The 19,639-nt window shown below is 39.3% G+C and overlaps 3 protein-coding genes across 6 annotated transcripts; 2 read left to right on the plus strand and 1 right to left on the minus strand.

Moving 5' to 3' along the window:
- The first annotated feature begins 605 nt into the window (after nt 1-605).
- On the plus strand, nt 606-5,129 carry Tif-IA (RNA polymerase I-specific transcription initiation factor RRN3 homolog Tif-IA). Its single transcript, XM_022804339.2, has 3 exons — nt 606-761; nt 2,526-4,007; nt 4,296-5,129. Exons 1-3 carry the CDS (start codon nt 759-761, stop codon nt 4,815-4,817), a joined length of 2,007 nt encoding a protein of 668 aa, XP_022660074.1. The 5' UTR covers nt 606-758; the 3' UTR covers nt 4,818-5,129.
- A 1,776-nt stretch (nt 5,130-6,905) lies between these two features.
- On the minus strand, nt 6,906-11,387 carry LOC111249205 (uncharacterized). 3 transcript variants are annotated; one of them, XM_022802768.2, is made up of 3 exons: nt 11,107-11,365; nt 9,093-9,838; nt 6,906-8,550 (listed from the first exon to the last, which is right to left on the minus strand). In XM_022802768.2, exons 2-3 carry the CDS (start codon nt 9,814-9,816, stop codon nt 8,480-8,482), a joined length of 795 nt encoding a protein of 264 aa, XP_022658503.1. In that variant the 5' UTR covers nt 9,817-9,838; nt 11,107-11,365; the 3' UTR covers nt 6,906-8,479. The 3 variants fall into 3 exon arrangements, with proteins under 3 accessions (XP_022658503.1, XP_086843258.1, XP_022658501.1); XM_086987132.1 differs by lacking the exons at nt 6,906-8,550; nt 11,107-11,365 and adding an exon at nt 9,928-11,052 and having other exon boundaries at nt 8,575-9,838; XM_022802766.2 differs by lacking the exon at nt 6,906-8,550 and having other exon boundaries at nt 8,577-9,838; nt 11,107-11,387.
- Nucleotides 11,388-12,795: 1,408 nt separating this feature from the next.
- LOC111250121 (uncharacterized) lies at nt 12,796-17,978 on the plus strand. 2 transcript variants are annotated; one of them, XM_022804864.2, is made up of 5 exons: nt 12,797-13,098; nt 14,261-14,503; nt 15,532-15,758; nt 16,220-16,421; nt 16,898-17,978. In XM_022804864.2, the coding sequence occupies exons 1-5, from the start codon at nt 13,048-13,050 to the stop codon at nt 17,192-17,194; spliced, it is 1,020 nt and encodes a 339-aa protein (XP_022660599.1). In that variant the 5' UTR covers nt 12,797-13,047; the 3' UTR covers nt 17,195-17,978. The 2 variants fall into 2 exon arrangements, with proteins under 2 accessions (XP_086843257.1, XP_022660599.1); XM_086987131.1 differs by lacking the exon at nt 14,261-14,503 and having other exon boundaries at nt 12,796-13,098.
- Nucleotides 17,979-19,639: the final 1,661 nt, after the last annotated feature.

The following is a 19,639-nucleotide window of genomic DNA, read 5'->3' on the forward strand; positions in this document are numbered from 1 at the left end:
AAGCTGAACCCGTTTTTTATACTATAATTTGCACACTGTTTTCATAAGGTTTTTTTGGTGTGCGTATTTCTATAGGAGAAATTTTCATCTCAGAAAACGTATGCCTTCTAGGTATATCAGAATCACCTAAAACGTCGGCTGCATAATAATTGCAGTACGAGGGTCTCATGGGTTTGTTACCTTTCCAGTTAAACTTTTTCTCGGAACTTCAATATTTGGCTTAATCTTAACAAAAAAAAAGATTTAAAATGTGTGCTGTCTTTTTTGCTACGACGATCTGTGGCATAGAGTTGATTTCCAAATTTAAGAACTAGACTCATTTATTCTGTTGCGCAGTTGAACAAGTTTTGAAAATAAATAGATTAAGTGAACTATACTTAAACGCTAGAGAAGGCTGATTCATAGTTCAGAATTTCCAATTTCTTGTTTCAACATCACCTAAGACAATAAATGCAACTATTATTATCTTCACTGATTACTTTCGCCAAAACGGATCCACAAACAGCCTCAGTTCAAAATCTTTTTTCCCAAATCGATCCAGCCCAGTGCCCGCCTTTTTCCCTTTCCCTTTTACATGCGATTATTTACTATTTCATTCACCGACTAGCTCAGCATATAGTGCGCCGCTTCGTACGACTTCGCTATTTAGTTCCGTCACGGGTAATGCTTGGTTGTGTTCTTTAGATGCGGCGAAAATTGCAACCGATTACTCTATCGTTGTTTCCTATTGCATCCGTCAGCTGGTGCGTTGGTTTGTGATGGTGAGCCTTTGCATTCTTTCTATCAGTAGAGTTTGAGCAGATGCAGAACTCTTCTGGGACGAATCGTGCGTATTGTCGATTCCTGCTTAGTCTGTTAGGGCCCGCGAGCACGTGCGGGGCAGTAAGAAATTTCTAAAAATTTGTATTGCCCAAACTCAGAAGATCGTGGTGTCCCAGACGAAACCTCCTCGTGTGTTTAGCGGGGCAGAATAGGTGTCGTAACAATTCTCTCTATTGCTAGCGATGCATAGTCACGTTCAAGAATGTATTCAGGCTCCATTTAAGTTAGATGCTAACGACAGTTGAGTTTTGCCTGCCCGGTTCGCCCTGGTGGCTACTGCAATTTCGGGCGAATCGGTTACTGTTGGGTGCGAATGGTAGTGGCGGATTTGATGATTGATATTAGTGCCCACGCCGGAGTTCGATGCGGATGTGTCGACTCGCTTCTTTTTGTCCGCTAACTTACTTAGGCGTGAAGCGAGGAAAAGATGTTCGAATCATGTGATCTACTGGATAAAATTGATCGTGTATATAATATATATCTAAAATATGCGCGTGACAGATAATGGAAGAAAAATCACTTTGTTTTACATGTATGATAATGCTGAATATGACTGTGCTGTTTTGGAAAACCAAAACCTTATGGAATCTGTATATGAGTTGTCTAAAAGCGCACCAATTAATTACAAAATTTGCGATTCGACAAAGGACTGATGGGAGCTAGCTAAATGAAATGACAAAGAATGCTGTTTTATTACTTACGACCAGGTTAAGATGCGGTCATCAAGGCCGTTCATAGAACTCGGAAGAGTTCTATATCTATAGTTATTCTAATCTAATAATTTCTTAATCGGCGCCAATTTTGTAAGAAGCTTTTATAATTATTTACATTATTTCATGTCTTATTTCTAAACTGTTTCCATAGAATTTGCTTCTTTATTTTTCGTCCTTATCTTTTCTCTCTAGATTTGCCTGCATTTGCCCATAATCTTAATAGTGAGGTGGTAACTGTCGAACTTGTCATGTACATATCGCGCGACTGATGTCTGATTAAACATGTCACAAGTGTGTTACCCGCAAACCGCATCTCGTATAATATAATTTGATTCTGGTCCTGTGCGTTTCGCGCAGTCGTTCAGATGTAAGTACCCGATTGACTCACAGAAAAAGCCCTGGTTGTGTTTCGTATTTTATTCTTATACTTCGTTATCTAATATTGTGTTTGTAACAGTTTGAGAGCCGTGACAATAGAGGCAGCAATTAGGTTTATCTGTTGTTTACCGGTTGTAATTTATATGTTTACCATAAGAATCAAATAGTTTTTTTGCCTCTTGTCTTCTTTCGTTCGGGCTCATAGCTGATCTCTTAGTAACTAACCTATTTAAGGTGAATGAGTATATTTATGCTAGTTATACGTGTTTATAAGTTTAAATGCATTTTTTTCAAATGTATTCCATTTTATTATGAGTTAATATGAGAATTCAAATTCAAACTTTCACGTCCGGTACCGTCGTTAGGCGTTAAACGGCTGGTCAGTTTCTACACAAAACGAAGTGTGCTTACGTTCGATTTAGAATAAACACCAAAAAACAAAGTAGAGCTTCTTTAAATGTTGGCAAACGTTTAAAGACAATATTGAATGTAATGGACAGTAAAGAACATATATATTGGCATATAGGAACTACGTGAACGACCGCGTAACAAACAAATCGTGAAGGGCTCGACGACATTGCGTTGAAGAACCAATTTCTATGATTCTTTCAGATGGCGTCCCTTGTGGCAACTAACGAGACTCCGAAACCCGTTCAGTCGAGACCGGAGTTTTTGACTCCTCAACCTGTTCCTCGCAGAGATGGAACCCTAACTCAGCCGGCAACCTCGTCTGGAATAATTCATACAGCAATGAATTTTGTAGAAGTTCTTAGCGAGGCTAGCGCTTCTCGCGCCTTCAGTGATAAATATCGTTTGATTCTTGCCTCATTGAAGTCCATCCACACAGGAGTCAGGTCAACAAACTCGATTCCTCCGGTACAACTTCTTAACGAATTGGCCAAAATGACCAGTCTATTGGATGGCTTCAACGAGGTGCTTGTTGTTGAACTGTTTAAATTCAAAATCCTATCACTTCAAACTGACATACTAGCAGCCTACCTTCATCTTTTGGTTGAGTTAGCTCGGTCCAACACATTTCACTACGACGAAATTTGCCGGTTGCTACTCAGTACTATGGCATCGATTGAGGACGAGAAGCCACCCGAAGATCAGCTCGATCTGGTGCATAAGGCGCTCCAGCAGATGATCCAAGAGCTGCCACATTTCAGCGACGTTTTGCTAAAGCAGATTAGCAAATGTCTTCCGTTTATGACTAAACCGTGGTCTCAGCAGGTGAACATGTACCGACAAGTGCTTCGAATCGTCGATTACGTTCCCACACAACTTTCGCTCGACGTTTTATCACGACTGGTACACAAAATCATTGACCTCGATTGTCACTGCCCCAAAGAGGAGATGTTGACAATGGAAGAAACTGTAGACGATACGGTGGCAACCCAGTTTACAATGGATTCTGCTGAAAATGACAGCACAATCAAAGAACAAGGCCCAACAAAACACTCATCGAAGATTGGCAGTGACAGCCAACCATCGGCCATCTCCATTTGTAATAGGGAAATGAAGCATTCTCTAGGCAATGCATTAGATCGACTTATGGAGCTCTTGTTTGAATACATCGACAGCCACGTGACAGGTTCTCTAGACGAGGCAAAGGCCACATATCGGCGGTTCTTGGCCGTATTCGACAAGTACATTATGGCGACGTATAAATGTTTGCACGTTCAATTTCTTATGTTTTACATCTGCTCGAAGCGTCCGCTATTTATGGACCATTTGATTGATTTTCTGTGGCACAAAGTGCAGGATCCAAATACACCAGTTGTGTTTCGACAGATATCCGTTGCGTATCTCGGTTCGTTGCTTAGTCGGGCAGCGTTTGTTAGCGTTGGCACGCTAAAGGACACCCTGACGCTCTTGTCACGTTTTCTACATAGTTATATTGCACAAAGCAGCTCTGCCCAGTTGCTAGGGGTAGATGTAAATCGTCACGCAACATTTTACGCTGTTTGCCAATCGCTTCTCTACTGTGTCGCATTCCGTCATAAGGATATTGCTGAAAGCACTAACGGGCTAGAGTTCTTACGGAGTCTCAACCTTGAGCAACTGATCACGTCGCCGCTGAATCCATTGAAGGTAAGACAATTACGTATGTCAGTGTACATATAATTTTCGTTGGATTGATTCATTAAAAACCTATAGAATACAACGTTGAAAACAACTTTTGTGTGCACTTTGGCGAGATTGGTTTGTTAAAAGTATACAGGACATATCATTTAGAATTTGCTGTTACTGGAATATTTGTGTACTTGTCCTATAAGCGTCTAGTACTCTATTTCTCCATAAGTGCGTAAATACTAAACTAATAATAATGTATCATCAACCTAGCCTTAATTTTTTAATCTTTTTTTTGGCTATTTTTAGATCATGTCGAAGTCGATTGCTACAAACTTCGCCAATGTATCGCGCCATTATCAGGTCGTATATTGCCACGCTATTATTGAGCGCAACCAGCGAAGCGCTTTACCCATGGCTCATGTGGCCTACGGACCTCATAATGCCCAAACGGCATCCGGTCAAACTTCACAATGCAGCACCATCATTGAGGGTTATTTTCCCTTCGATCCGTACGTGCTCATACGGTCTCGTCGATGGATTGAGCCCATTTACAGGCATTACGTTGATTATTTGTCATCGGCCGGCGATCTAGATGATGACGAGGATGAAGACGTTGAGGAAATGGACGACGAAACGAGTGGCGGTGGTGGAGAAGATGGTTCGAGCCGAAGTCGCGTTATGAAAATTGACAGACAGACCTCGATAACGTCAGCGTCGCCGCACGACGCTTCGGTAGCAATGAGTATCGTGAGTGCAAATAGCTCGCTGAGCGGACAAGGCGTTGAGAAGCTTTTTGCCTACTCTGTTTCACCGGGTTTCATTCACTGATGAAGTGTATGTTATAGTTGGGTTGAAGAACTATAGTGTAATCTAAACACAGTAGGATAATAGGGTCGTTCGGTAAATGCAAATGAAGGTAACTTTTACTAATTTTCGATACGACAGAACTTGCTGCAGGCGATCGAATTAGTCGTTATTGTTGGTTTTTGTTGTGTTTCTCGTTACTCCGAAAGAACAAAGATGAGTAGGTGTTAGGCGTCGCAGACTGATTTGTTTTAGACAAAGAACGAGCTGTAAGAGAAACAAGTATATGATACGTGTAATATCGCTGAAAACGAAATAAAAATGTGTGGAAACCTATCGCTTTGTACTTACATGGTTAAAGAGCTTATAATACGGGTGGTTTCACAATGAAAGGGAAGGTTAGCGCTTCTCGTGAAACTTATAATAGAATATAGGGGTTGTACGGTTGTAACACTGATTTTTAACGAGGCAAGTGGCAAATGCAAGATGTTAAATTACCTGCTGTGACTTAGTATCTAAAGGCTTTTCTTCCAGAGCGTTGAATCTAGTAATCCCACCCATGGATACGTATAGTTATATAATATAAATTAAAATAATTACTCATTTAGTTGATTTGTTAAGTGAGACAAGCATCGGCGAAATTTGTTGTGGAGCACTGTTGATGTATCATTACTAAACTCAGTAATTCAACAATCAAAAGAAGGAATATGTCTCTATGTGGTAAATACAAGTTAAAGTGTAGGTTGTAAAATTAAAACGACGAGAAACCACGATTTAGAAAGGAATCGCTTATACGCAGTTATTTACAAACAAGGAATGCGATCATCCAAGGAGATTCGGATTCAATAATGGCATCGTAATAGAAGATATTCTCATGATTCGAATCAAATACTAATTAATAGCTTGCTAACCAGTAAACCGTACTTGTATTACTAGATATGAATTCAAAGCAATTCTTCCTTGTGTCATGAAGGGTAAATCGAAACCAATTCGTGTTTATCCGATATTTACAAACGCAGAAAAGCAACACCAGAGGCACCAGTTTTTTGCGGTATAGAATTGAATCGGCACAACTTGACTGTGGTGTGATTGAACCGAATCAGTTCTATGTCGACCTTAAGGTGAAAATACGGTTGCTGCTCATGGCTTGTGTGAAAAACCATGAGTAGTACAACGTTTTCAAGACAGTGGGACGTGTGGCACGGTTGAAACTTTCATTTAATTTATACATCATTTTTACAGGTATATCCATTAGTCTTTAAGGGTGCAGAAAATAATAACCACATTTTGTGATACTCTTGTGCAAATACAGTTATGCGAGGCGATACAGCAAATGTTCTACTAGGTTCTAAAATTGATTAAATAAATTATAATTTTTTCAGTTTATCACTTAAAAAATCGCAGTGCTCATTCGGTTGTTAGGTTCGTGTATAGAACTACTACAGATACAATATTTCCGCAGTTCTAGCTGTATCTTACCTGGAAACAGTCATCACTTCTACAGGTTATAGGATTCTAACGTCTCTGAATATTCTCGTTAGCGTATTCGATGTAACCCTGTCATTATTTATTAACACATATTTTTACCTGGCTAATCTATTCCTGAAACCTGAGGTGGATTAATTCGAGTGAGTTGCGACTTCAGAGAAAAAGAGAACGTGATAATATGCTCTAAGAATATTGGCCACGTTATTCTGATGCAGAATTTAGCTGAAGCTCCCATCATACTAAAAACTTCCTAAAAAAGTTGCTTGCGTAGCAAGTAAATCCAAGCATCATATCATTTAGTTTAGTTAGTATCTCATCTGGTTCTGAAATCGATGCTTTCATGTATATATACCATGCGTCTGGCAAAAGCGACTACCGTACTTTTAGCTGTTCGCTTAACTTTCTGATATAATATTTTTATAATTCAAACGAATGCATACGATAATCGTAACTTGAACTGGTAAAAAAACTTCGCATTTTTTTGTGCCAATGTTATAGTTAATTTTATCTCCGTGTTATTTTTCAACCTAAACCTACCTTAATTTATGAGACTCTATGAAAAACACGTTGAATAACTTAGGGCAAAGGAAAAACGAATCTATGTGAACGAAAACGCGATACACGTTCACTCATAATTAGCGAATTTTTTTATTATTTGTTTTAATATATATATATATACTATAATGTTATTTTCGTATTTCGGAATTAAACTTCAATGTTACGCATTTTCTTATTGTATAATATGCGGTGCTTTGCAGAAAATTGTTTTATACGATTTGCCAATGTTGGAACATTGAAAAGCAATAATACCCGATAATTATGGTATCCTCAAAGGGGAACCTCAATAGGTGCATTAAATCTGCCTGATGTAATGCTAAAGCATTGCCTGACATAGCACTTAAACGAACCTTCTTGTTAAGTACCTTATAAGTGTGTGTCTTTGATGAATACGATGATTATCTACTAGTTTTAGTTAGAGACATGCAAAATTGTTCAGGGTTGAGGCCGGGCGTAGATACAGTTAATTTTGTAATGGAAAGTGCCATCCAAGAGGAAATGTGCAATTGTCATATCGAATGCACAATCAAAGCACTAAATCTGCAGATTAGGTCTACGCAATAGTTGTATCTCCTAAATGCCAGGTCCAACGGAGATGTTTTTTTTGCATGGAATATTCAGAAGCTGTAGCAGTAGTGAAATATGGACTAAGTCTTGAACAACTGTGTTTAGGTTTCGCTTTTGCCGCGTCCGCTTCTGGAGAAATGAACGGATCACGTCATTACGATCACGGTCCACATTATGCCGATGTGGAGACCCGGATCGCTCTCTACTGGAATAATGCGTATTGCACATTGTAAAATTAGAATAGTTTTGAAGAAAGTTTTTCCAGAGGTCGAAATTTTTATAGCTTTTTCCTAGCTCTTAGCAAAGGATATACGACAAAAACAAAGACCACTAAGCACAAAACGTGGTTGTCATTGCGCGCGAAATCACACTTAGTTTGCAACATTGCTTTAGATTGCAGGTTAGATTACAATAGAAAAAACATCTCAGTGCAGCATTACACATTTCTACTAAGGTGCTTGTCTTTAGTTGTCGCACATTTTTTTTTGTGCACCATAAAAACATTTCACTTTAGTTGATTACCTTCCGCTAATTGGGCGTGTGAGAAAAATAGAGGGGGCTCAACCCTGTAAGTTCAACTAACACTTGCATGCTAAATAATATTGCAGGACCGATTGCTAATTAATTGCTTCGATTAATTATGACTTATGAAGTCATAATTAATCGAAAGGAGTCACACCTTTACAAGAAGGTAGACTAACAGGAGCCGTTGAAGGGTAAAGGGAGACTAAGAACTAAAATATACACGCACAGACGGCCTAATTGTTAGCCTATTTTCTTCATAATGTAATTGACAGCAAACATAATAATAATAGCCAACCTACTTCTTATAAACGCAAATAGACTTTCGAATCATCCTATATATTGTGGTACCTTCAACTCTTTGTTGGATGTTCTACTGAGGAGGGTTTGTCAATTTACGATACACTTTGTTTCGAGCTGTTCGTAAGCTTCTAAGCAGGTACGAGATTCGTAGGAAAAACGGTTTCTGATTGAGCTACTGCCTGACTGTGTTAACGTAAAATTTAAATTTTTCAGTTATCTTTTTTGTCAACCCCTTTAAGTGATGGTCATTATATTGTGACTTGTTCTGTACTTAGCGTGAGCTCACCCAAGGAAACAGTCACTGTTTCTTCAAAGACAGCTGAAAAAAACAATAGGTAATTATACAGTATACTAATAAATAAAAAGCTGTCAAGGCTAGCTGAAATCGACAGATGACACAAATCAAATAACTATTTACTTGTCTATTACTTTATTTATTATTATTATTATTACTTACATATTTCTGTAATCTTCTTACTAATATGAAATTATTCTTTTGGTTACGCCAAACTGAGACAATACTAGGCCCTGATATATTAATAATAATTAGTATTATTTTTATTAACTATGAGGAACATTAACCGTGATCAGTCCGTTTATTGGATACGGGAAATGGTTAATCAAATATTATAAACACAAGTGAGAATCGATAACCTTAAAAAAATAGATGCAGAAAACTAACGCAACGGAATGCTTGCCATAAACCGTTAATAACGAACACAATCAGTATTAAATAATTTAGTATTTTTTTAATGAAAGAACATAAAACATTCTTTGAAATATACGTACTTATAGACGTTTGTTTGACTGGCATGCCGTGTGCAATGAAAAAAAACGCACAAATACCATTAAAATACGTACCAGTTCTATCAGCAAACGTCGGTAGTTCAGTGAATCTCTCGCTCGATCTTCTCATCAATACCGACACTTCTTTTTCGGCTTGCTGAGCAAAGAGAGTTTGATCAGAACAATTTTCTTTAGCTTTATCATCAGTCGGCAATTCTGAATCTTCGGTGATGATCGCTTCAGTTACTGGTTCGCAGTGATCCTCGTAAAGCAATCCCTGAGCTTTTGGTATAACTGGCTGCTCTTCGTTCACGAATTCCCGAACCGCTGGTAAATAATCGCTCCCCATCGGCGCCGCTGTTTCTCTTTTAATTCCAGGAAAAATAGAGCAGGTCGGACAACCAGCTGTAGGATTTGCCTGGTTGATTTCGATGCAACGCAGCAGGTTTCCTTGAATTAGCTGCGGGGCTAGATCATTTATTAGATCATTTGAGGGATCATCCAAATCTGTGTCGTAGAGTTGCCGTTGGTCAATTTTTCTGAAATCGCTAACCTCATCGGTGCCTAGGCAATCCGCATAAGTGTCTTTCGATTCTTCTGCTGTTGCGCTTCGGGAAGAATCGCTGTCAACAATGCTTGTGTTACTTGATAATTGCCCCTCTTGAGTTTCCTCCTCTCTGGGATTCGGGTTACCACAACCAAGAGGTATTCCAGGAGAGGGTGATGTTGTTTCACTTTCATCTAATTGCTCCTCCTGAGTTTCCTCTTCAGTAACTATTGGGTCGGCCAGGTTATCCATTTTCGTATTTATAACTTTGCTCCTAAACAAAAGTAAAAGGTTTAATCATACAATCACACAGATGAACGCATACAAATCATATTAGTAGGCGCTTTATATAAGCTTTTTCACCTTGTGACTAGATAACATCTTGCCGATGCGCAGCGGTGAGCAGTGCGCTATTCCCATTCGTTGATTGCACCCGAGGGCATCATCTGTAAATTCTATTTCGCCACTGTTCGCTACCGTTCGGATACCAGTTAGGATTGACACTTTGGTCAGGCGGTCTTAGTCAACTTAGAGAAACGTGAATTCTCGTGAACCGGCAGAAAACTAATGTTGCACCCTTTACTGTAACAGACCTATCTAAAAACCGCATTACCGATCGGATGACCTGACTGAAACTATAGCAACAGCACAAGGCATAACAGAGCGGAATGTAACCTATCAGCACGAGCATTATCTAGTTACTGCATTTTCGCTCCACCGCCATATAAGCCGCCATTGAGCAGGCATAAACGAAACCTTTCGGAATTAACATGTAAACAGCAAGTCACGGAATAGCAACGGTAGCTAGATAATTCCGCCATTTTCATTTCAGTGACTGCTGACTCTTTCAGAACGTAAATTAGAGAGAACGATTACTTCTATTCTGCCACTGCATAGAATGACACTACAAAAACGGGGCTAATACCTTTAGCCGCCGAATGAGAACCCTGTGTGGCACGCATCGCACTGCATTCACTAAAGAATGATCATTTTACTATTCAACTTGATTCAAGGACAGCAGTAGGAGCGGCAAAAATTCATAATATTCGAAGCACCACTGTAGCCCTGGTGGCAAACTTACGAAGCATTTTTTCTAAATTGCGGTATTCTAGTTTACCTTGGACTTATGAAAATTATAATTTCCTTAGCACAGCGCTTTTAAGCGACGAACAAAGGTCCAATCAAAAGCCACCTAACGTCGTTTCGTCATTAATTTTATAAGTATTACTTTGTACACCTACAACGGTCATGGTGATAGGTTTTCCGTAACTAAACATTGTAAACCTATAAGGATGACCTTTAAAAAAAACGCAATATGTACTGCAAATGTAAATGCCAGTAGCTTAATGTGTGCACCGCAAAATGTATCATCAGGCACCTGGTGCAAACTTGTGTACAGGTATCAGAACTTCAAATCGAATTTGTTGTTACCATAATTTTTTATTGCTACCTATTTACTGCTATTTATCACTTACATGAAGCGCACTAATAGCCGATCTTCTAGAGAATACGTTTCAGGACTACATACATTTAAAAACTAACCTTTGTTTCACTGGCGCTATCTTTTACTTGTACGTCGATTGTTGGAGAATTTTGCTTAGATTTGTGCAAAAATTTGCAACGGTTGGCGGCAGAAATCCGCTACGATGCAGGGCATAGCTCACTCGTATGTGGGTGTGACCTGCAACGTTGGCATGACACCAACAACGTTGGTATGCCATCCACAAGGTTGGCATGTCCTTATACCCTATGCCAGTTAAAGTTTGTGTATCCCTTTCTCTCCTCTCTCTCGTGGGGTAGACTCCTGAAACATAAACGCTGCTACCTTTTTACCCCGGAGCTTTGATTTGGAGAATGATCATTGAGTATCAAGGTACAGCAGAAAACAATACGGTTTCATACGTACTCTATGTACCGGTATCGGCGACGATTAGGGCCAATTCTAGCACGAAAGACTACGGTACCGTACTAAGTCTATAGCGGACTACACGAGTAGAACTAACAATTATAATATAATGCATGCAGAGCCTATTGCTTGCCACATCTCCTGCACTAAGGATTCTATATGTTGGCTAGCTTTAATTAGAGCGCAAGGTGGTCAACCAGAATATAACGCACATAAAATTATACCATTCAACAGAAATTATAAAGGATACTCTATAATAAATAAACACTGCCATTTTTCAGTCAGAGAGAAGGAGAGATTGGTAAAGTTAAATATGTTTTACGAAACAAGTGTGGGAAAACCGCAGCCATATGCTTGATATTGGATGACAAATTTATTTTAATGAATACGCTAGCGGTGTTTATCGAAGTGCCATTCTATATCGACATTTGCGCAAGTTTCCAACAGACAAATAACCTTGTGTATATCTGGTAAATATTCTAGTCCGTATATAAAATATATAAAGATCGTATTGTTCGATTTAGAATAAAAGTTTACTCGTATTTTTATATTTGGTGAGAGCAATATGCGCCTTGCGTCGTCAACCTTGAACCAGCAACTAAACAGCCATGGAACCAGCTGTTTACCAATGCTACTTTTTTGGATTCAGCACATGAGCTTAACATAGGCCATTATGAGTGGCCTTTTGTCGACGATTGCGTCTCGAAAGGGTTATATTTACCTGCTCTAAGTCCTCTACGGCATCATTGGAACAACTGCAATGATATATATATTATTTATGGTGGAGCAAAAGCCTTTACCTTAAGTTTGTTAAAGCCGCGCCACTTTTTACCTTTACTGTTTGGCAAATGTTCAGCGCTGCATAACGAAATTGTAGTGTATATGTATAATCATAATATAATATAATAATAAATAATAGTGTATATGATTTTTTCTCTAGCAACTAATCATACACAATCAAATCTTTTTTTTTTAACTAAGCTATTTATTTTAGTATCGACCTTCCCTAACCGATTCTATCGCTACCCATGAATAAAACGCACCTTCTCTCTAACCGACCCCTATTCTGTAAGCTCGGGCTCGTTTAGCGAGTGCTATTACTAATTAGCCACTGCTTAGCATTCGTTTAGGGGACAACCTATGCTTAGCCAGCATGATGCGATATATTTTCATGGACGATGCCCCTACAGTTCCACCAGCGTTAACGCTGCGGACGTCGTTGAATCGTCACGATACTTCTCTGTCTCAGCCCTAGTGTTTACTAATGGGAGAGGGCCATTGAAACCTGCAACTCCACCTGCGCGGCACAGCGAGCAGAAAGAACGTTACTCTCTGTGAGACTAAAAGAAAAACAGGCCCCCAATTCATCCGGCTAGTAACAGCAGTCTACAAGCCGACAGTGCACGCGATCCGAGCTGTTGAGGCTTGTCAATGATGTGAATGTTGAGGCGAAGCAGTGGAAAACTGATTTTGAAACAGCTGATAGTGGCATTCATCTGCGTTGTCATTGTTCTATGTCACAACAAAGGCCGCGCTAGTTCCTGCTGATTTTGAGTTGTGGAGCGGTGTCGAAGCAAATGGCTGGGGAGATTTGCGAACAACCAAGTGCGAGTCAAAGCTCTCAAAAGGTAAATACGTCAAGATTAAACTATGTTGCACAGTTATGATAGAATTCTGCCCGGTTCTTCACTGGTCTGAAGAAAATATTTTCCTATATGCTATACGCTTTCCATATACCGTATACATACGAGAGGCTATGTACAGAACACGTACTAAAAACTGCCTAAGAATAATAGTGCTGCACATACATGCACATTGTCAAGTGCTGGAAGGAGGAGGGTTCGTATAGCTGTTTCTTTATTGTATACATAGTGAGCCCCTGGTATCGTAGTGTAGTTATTTAAAAATCATTCATCGAGAAGTTTTTCAACCTAAAAATCGAACTTGAATTATTTTATTTGAAAATCGTACCTTACTGCTCAAATTAAGATGAGAACGAGAGGGCTTTAGGAAGTCCGATCCAGCTACGTCAAGCCTTAGTATCCGGCTGCCAGCCTCAACGAAGTGCTTTCAGTTCTACTGAATTCTAGGAACAATTGAAACGTTTTGGCATACAACCTCTGGACGAATAATTAAAGAATTTCTTACTTATCTAGCAAAGCCTTACCGGTAATATTACGAATGAAAGCTACACGTCAAAATTCACTCAAAAAATGCGGACTTTGCAGGCTTATCCGACAAATAATTTCGGCCTATTTAATAAAATATATCACTGCTTTTATTTACTAGGATAGTCTCCCTAGAACTTTGCGTATAATAGTGTCTTGATTATTGGCTGCTGCCTTATGAAAAAACTGACTTCGCTGTGCGGTAAGACTATTGTCCCTTAAATGGTCCATTACCTGACAGAAATGGGTCTCTCAGCATGACGCTTTGTTGTCAGGGGTAGCCCGTTATACTTCGGAACGCTTGTGACGAATATAATCGCTTTTTATACACTATTCGTTCAATGAAGGTAAGCATTGAACCTGGCTTCTGCAGAGCTCGTCTAAAAAATTAACAAAATAGTTTGATTTTGCTTTCTTTTCCAAGTTTCTGTTCTGGGTGCGTAGTGGTGTCTCGCACGTTGATTAACCAAACATACCAAAAGATAAACTACGTTTTACTAATTATCTTATTCTAGGTATATTTCAGTTACTTTATTTTCAACCAGTTTTTGTTAAGATCTTCTATCCTGCATGTTTTCGTGAGCTAGCTCTTTATACTAACTATGAAAATTGTTGTTTTAAGGGCGATTCCGACTCTGACCTTATCATGAACCCACTGGTGAAATTATCTAAGGTGGTTAAGATGTTTTGCCTGAAAAATACGTCTATCTCAACCAGTTTTAAATTCGTCGTAAACGGTCGTATCGTCGGAGTTATCCGACCAGGAGAATGGCAGCTATTAAAACATCATGCGCCGGACACCTTCGAGCAGAGAGGGTTAGAAATTCACCTCTGCCGGTGGAAAACTGAACCAGAAATCACTAGGGTTCGTTGGTCCTTTTTGATTTAAACTTATTATCAGTGACAGTTATTCTGGTAGATAGAGTTGCGTTTTACGAATTTTATTGTAAAATTCATGAACTTCAATGCATTAGGTTGGTTAGAAGGTTATTTTGTTTTTTGGGTTATTTCACATATCTGAGAAATCTGAAGAAATAATTTTTCCAACGAAAGAAGAGAGCGTCGATAGATGCGGTTCATTGATCGACCCATTTATCACCTTCTGCTACTCATCATGAATCGCTTGGCCTTCGGCCGCTAACTTGATAGCGCAAAGTGGACGTCGGTCAGATTTTTCCGAGTCCTAAAGTAACGTCGAATCGAACGTTGCGATGTTGCTTTATGCCGAAAGTCCACGTTACGTTTCAACGAGTTGCGTTGGATTGCCGACCGCATTCATCGTTCTACGGCGGCTGTTTAACCAGCTCGCAATAGAATACCAATTTTCCTTTCGAATTTTACTAAAGTTTTGAGGGCGCATGTATAGAACACTGATAATGGTGAAAGTAATTAATTTTTATGTTATTTAAATCCAACTTTCGAAATGTAGAGCATTGGACCCAGGACGTTTGGCAGGTCCTATCAGGAATTACCGTTGAATCTGACAGAGACATACACACGGTTTTCGTTGTGTTAGTTTGACTCTTCAGTGCGGTGCAGCAAAGAGCCAGTGTCAGGCATATACCTCTCCAGTCTCCATTGGCTGATGGCGACGAAAATAGTTTGTAATAAACTCGACGTAAATGTAAAATGGGAGATACGCAATAGTTCATTATTATTACCACTACTGTGTCAAGAAAAAATGGGGCGATTAGAATTAGTTAACGTGGCCGTTATCACCCACTGACCAAGCTAATTGATCCTACAGATGTAAACGAATGTACGAAAATGAATGTTTCCAGTTCAATTTACGGTTTGTGGAGTAGAAGTCATGATAGAGCTGTTACGTAAGACGTACGTAAGCTTTTGCGTATATTTAAAAGATAAAGGTGGTGTTACCTTTATTTTTAATAGGGCTTATCTGAAGTGCTGAAAAAGCTACGAACTCAGGATGTCTTTCCGTGTCTTCGTGGTTGGCGAGACGAACTTTACGAGGTGGCATCTTCCTTTGGTGACCCGCCAATATTTAAAATTGAACGGGCTGCTACATTTATCTTCGGTACAAAACGTTATGGGGTTGATGTCAACGCCTTCGTCGTGGATGATGAGGGTCGACCGAAATTTATTTGGTTTCAAAGAAGGTACGTTAGTTCCGTCGTGTCACTGTCATCGATACGCAAACGCCTCCAGAAAAAGACCAGGGCTTACTGCTTCAAACACCGCCAGCAACACACATTATATATCTTGCGCGAATAGGGAACGTTATCTTTCGATAATCGATACTAGCATAGGATCGAGCACAAGCGATTCCAGTTGATGACAGACCACTGAATTTATGTGACGCTGACTGGCATCCATTGACAACGCTTTATTAAAGCAGGTGATAACGTGCGCCTCGCTTTCACACAGCTGTGTCTAACAAAATTGATTACCTGTGTACATAACGATAAATTAGAAGTAGTCATGGTATTAATAATGGTAATAATAATTTTTGACGGTTTTTAATTGTACAATCAACAAACACCTTCGCACCCACACACATGCAAAGTACTAAACCATATGTGGCTTTTTGTGTACTGTTCAATAATTTGGTTTGTTGTAGGTCTAAGGCAAAGGAGCTTTTCCCGAGTTTACTAGACATTTACGTTAGTGGAGGTCTTGCCGCTGGCGAAAGCCCTTCGCATTGTATGCAAAAAGAATGCCTAGAGGAAGCCTCTCTTCCAGAGGAAATGTCTCGGCGTTACGTTAAACCCGTTAGCTGTGTAACGTACGTCTATGAGGACAGCCTCGGAGTGCATCCTGAGGTAGGTCGATATATTCAGTGACTATTAGAGTGTTGATTACCACTGTATATTATTCAAACGAGCGACACACATGAAATTAGATATTATAGATAATTAATAAAAGGCGTAAAGAATACGCTGAAACGGTAAAGAAAGACTTCAGATGTAAGGATGTGCTACATTAGGGCTGCGTTGGCTCTAGCTCAGTGAATTGAAGACTCACAGAATTGAACGTCAAGTAAAAAAAAAATAAATTCAAATGAAAAAAACACACTGAAATGCTCCTCAGAACACACAACGTTTGAAGTTATATATCACATGGGTAGACTAAACTCAATGATCCCTTTTTCAATCGTGATGAATGGAATCACAATAACATGGTTCAAGTTCGTGCAGGGCTTTTTTGTATCTGTGCAATTACTGTATCGTCGTCGTTATCCCTGTAAATACTAAAAACATTCATTATTCTCTCTATATATGCTTATTTCTATTCACAGATTTCGTTCTGCTACGACGCGAGCCTTCCGGCCGATCACGAGCCGCAACCACTGGACGGTGAAGTGGACGAGTTTATCCAGATGCCCCTTGCCAGCAATAACGAACTTGGCGCATTAATTGAAGTAATTTGCGATCCAACAAAGTTCAAGCCAACATCAGTACCGATCGTGATAGATTTTTTAATTCGGTGGGGTTATATTGATGGATCGTATGGGTCGATATTTTTAAATCTGTTCGAAGCAATTCACCAACCCCTGTTTAGCGAATACCCCCCAAAAGCAACGAACAGCACGTAGATTTATGCGTCCATCAATTTACAAGAAGGATGCTCCCACTCTTTTGTCCCCAATATAATTTAAATAGAATAAGGTCGTGTTTAACGCCAGTAATCATTCTTAATAATAGTCCATCGAAAAAATGTTTAAGGCAGCTTTTACCTGAAAACAGTTAAGGATTTTTTCATCACAGCGTGGTGTTGTGGAGCATGTATGGTATATATTCGGTGCATAGGAGGCTACGAACAAATATCTGGGGATAGACCAGTTGTCTTTCTACTTATCCATGTGCACAATTATGTGGAGGCCGAAAGTAAGCTGTGTAGTAAGATAAAGAAGATCTTACAGACCTTATAAGGCATGTGTTCTTATTTGAATTTTATCAGTAGGAGAAAATCAACATTACATTCAAGTTGTACTAGTTTACGGTCTATTACTGTTGTACATTTTAATAGATAATACTTCATTATTGAACAAATTTTAGGTTTAAAAAGAAGACAAATTGTCGCTACAGCCGAGCCAGCCGATTCGTTATAGCATAAAAGTCTAAATTGAAGACTCCACACTTGTTAGTAATAATAGTAGAGTATTAATTATGGTTAACAGAGTGATAGACTTGCTGTAATTGGTTGGTTTACACTAGGAGCATATCATCTCTGCCCTGGCAGCGCGAGGCAAAGCTGCTTCAATAATGACAATAAAAAATTTATGGTTGGCATGTGCTAGCCTACAGCTCACAGAAGGCGACTATTTTACGCGCCTCAATTCGAATAAATGTTTTTCTCTTGTGGAGAAAATGACTTTATTACAGGCTACTTTATTGAAGCTAAAAAATGAAAACGTAACTCCCATTTAGCGCCCATAAGACCATATTGAGCTGAAGGCTGAGGCTGCTTATGGAGGGATCTATGCAATATGAAACTGAATAATCTCAGTCCTCGATGTTGAGCGTTAAATGGGGTAGTTGCAAAACCCCTTTGCATTGTTACAACCAGAATTTTGCTCCGGATAATACTTATTACATAACGCATATATATGGTGCTGTACAGCTGAGTGTAAGTCTCGAAAGTGGTTTTCTAAGTTCAAAGATAGCGTCATCATCTTGAGTGATCAATCATATACTGTCCGGTCAAGTGTTTGATCGAACTAAAAGGGTCGTATACAGCAGGAAATTATTGGATCTCTATACGGCACTGCTGCATCAAGTAGACGAAGCTATGCTGACAGAAAAGACGAAGTCATCCTTCTTCGCGACGATACCAGATCATACATTGCGAGAGTTGCCAAAACTGTTCCACAAGAACTTACCTGAGTGTTTTTTTAGATATATTATGTTTTTTAGACCAAAAGATGATGGACTAGCACATTTCCGTTCGTATTCCTACTCCGAACCTCATCTGAAAAGGGTGCTAAATTGCTTCTTCAAAAAGACCTGAAACATTGCGTTGGGGCGAAATAAATGAATTGGAGCCAAGATAACAAAAGCTTCTTAAATGTGACAGTGAATAGATAATATATTGACTCTTCAATAGAATTTATATAAAATGTTTTTTTTTTTTTTTATTAGATTATTATTATAAAAATCTACGAGGTCAAGTATTAAAGTACGTTATAAATAGAGAGTCGGTTCGTTGGTGCAGGGGTGTCATTGCCCGCTTCGGACGCAAGCGATGCCGGGTTTAGCGAAGTACAGTAAATTATAAAAATATGAAGCATCATATTTCCCTCATGAACAGACGTATGAAAGAAGGTCTAAAGGCCCACTTTTTTCTGCCTAGCTTCGTTTTCCGCCTGGTATTTGTCGTTGTTCTGGCCTGAATCAGCAGCCCCTGGCTTACCTCAACTAGAGGCTGTAGCCAGAGCAGTAATGGCATTAGTCGTGTGTACAGGTGTAATCGGTATAAATTTGCCAACGGAAATCCGTTGGTTAAAAAACAGGAAACCAACAGGGCCATTAACGTAGTCGTAGCGTGGTAGTTCAATGGGTAGAGCATAACTGTTGTCTCAGTGTCAGGGTCATGGACTCAAGCCCCATGTTGAGCGCAGCGATTTCGACTAACACGGTACAAAACTTTGAACTCAAGGAGATGTTGCAATTATATGTGTATCGACTACTTGCGCACTCAGGATCCTATATGAGGTTGAACCTTGTTCTACGGATATTGCTTCTGAGTATAACCTGATCACAAACATGCTTGTCCGCGTCCACCAATCTAGCATCTGAAGAAAACCTATTACATTGATTAGGCATTAGAATGATATATCTAGAAAGAACTTATGCTTGTGGAAAGCTATGTAGACGTTTTGAGATTAACTCTTACATCTGAATGTATGCGAAGTACTTTTGATTCGCGCACACAGTTTAATAGATACTGGGAGTTAAGCGGCATACTGTACATGTCAATGCATATGTATTTATTTAAATTCACACGAAAATAGATAAAAATCATATTACATCAGTTCAGA

This window comes from Varroa destructor, unplaced genomic scaffold, assembly GCF_002443255.2.
Source record: "Varroa destructor unplaced genomic scaffold, Vdes_3.0 BEIS01000004.1, whole genome shotgun sequence".
Classification (NCBI taxonomy): Eukaryota; Metazoa; Arthropoda; class Arachnida; order Mesostigmata; family Varroidae; genus Varroa; species Varroa destructor.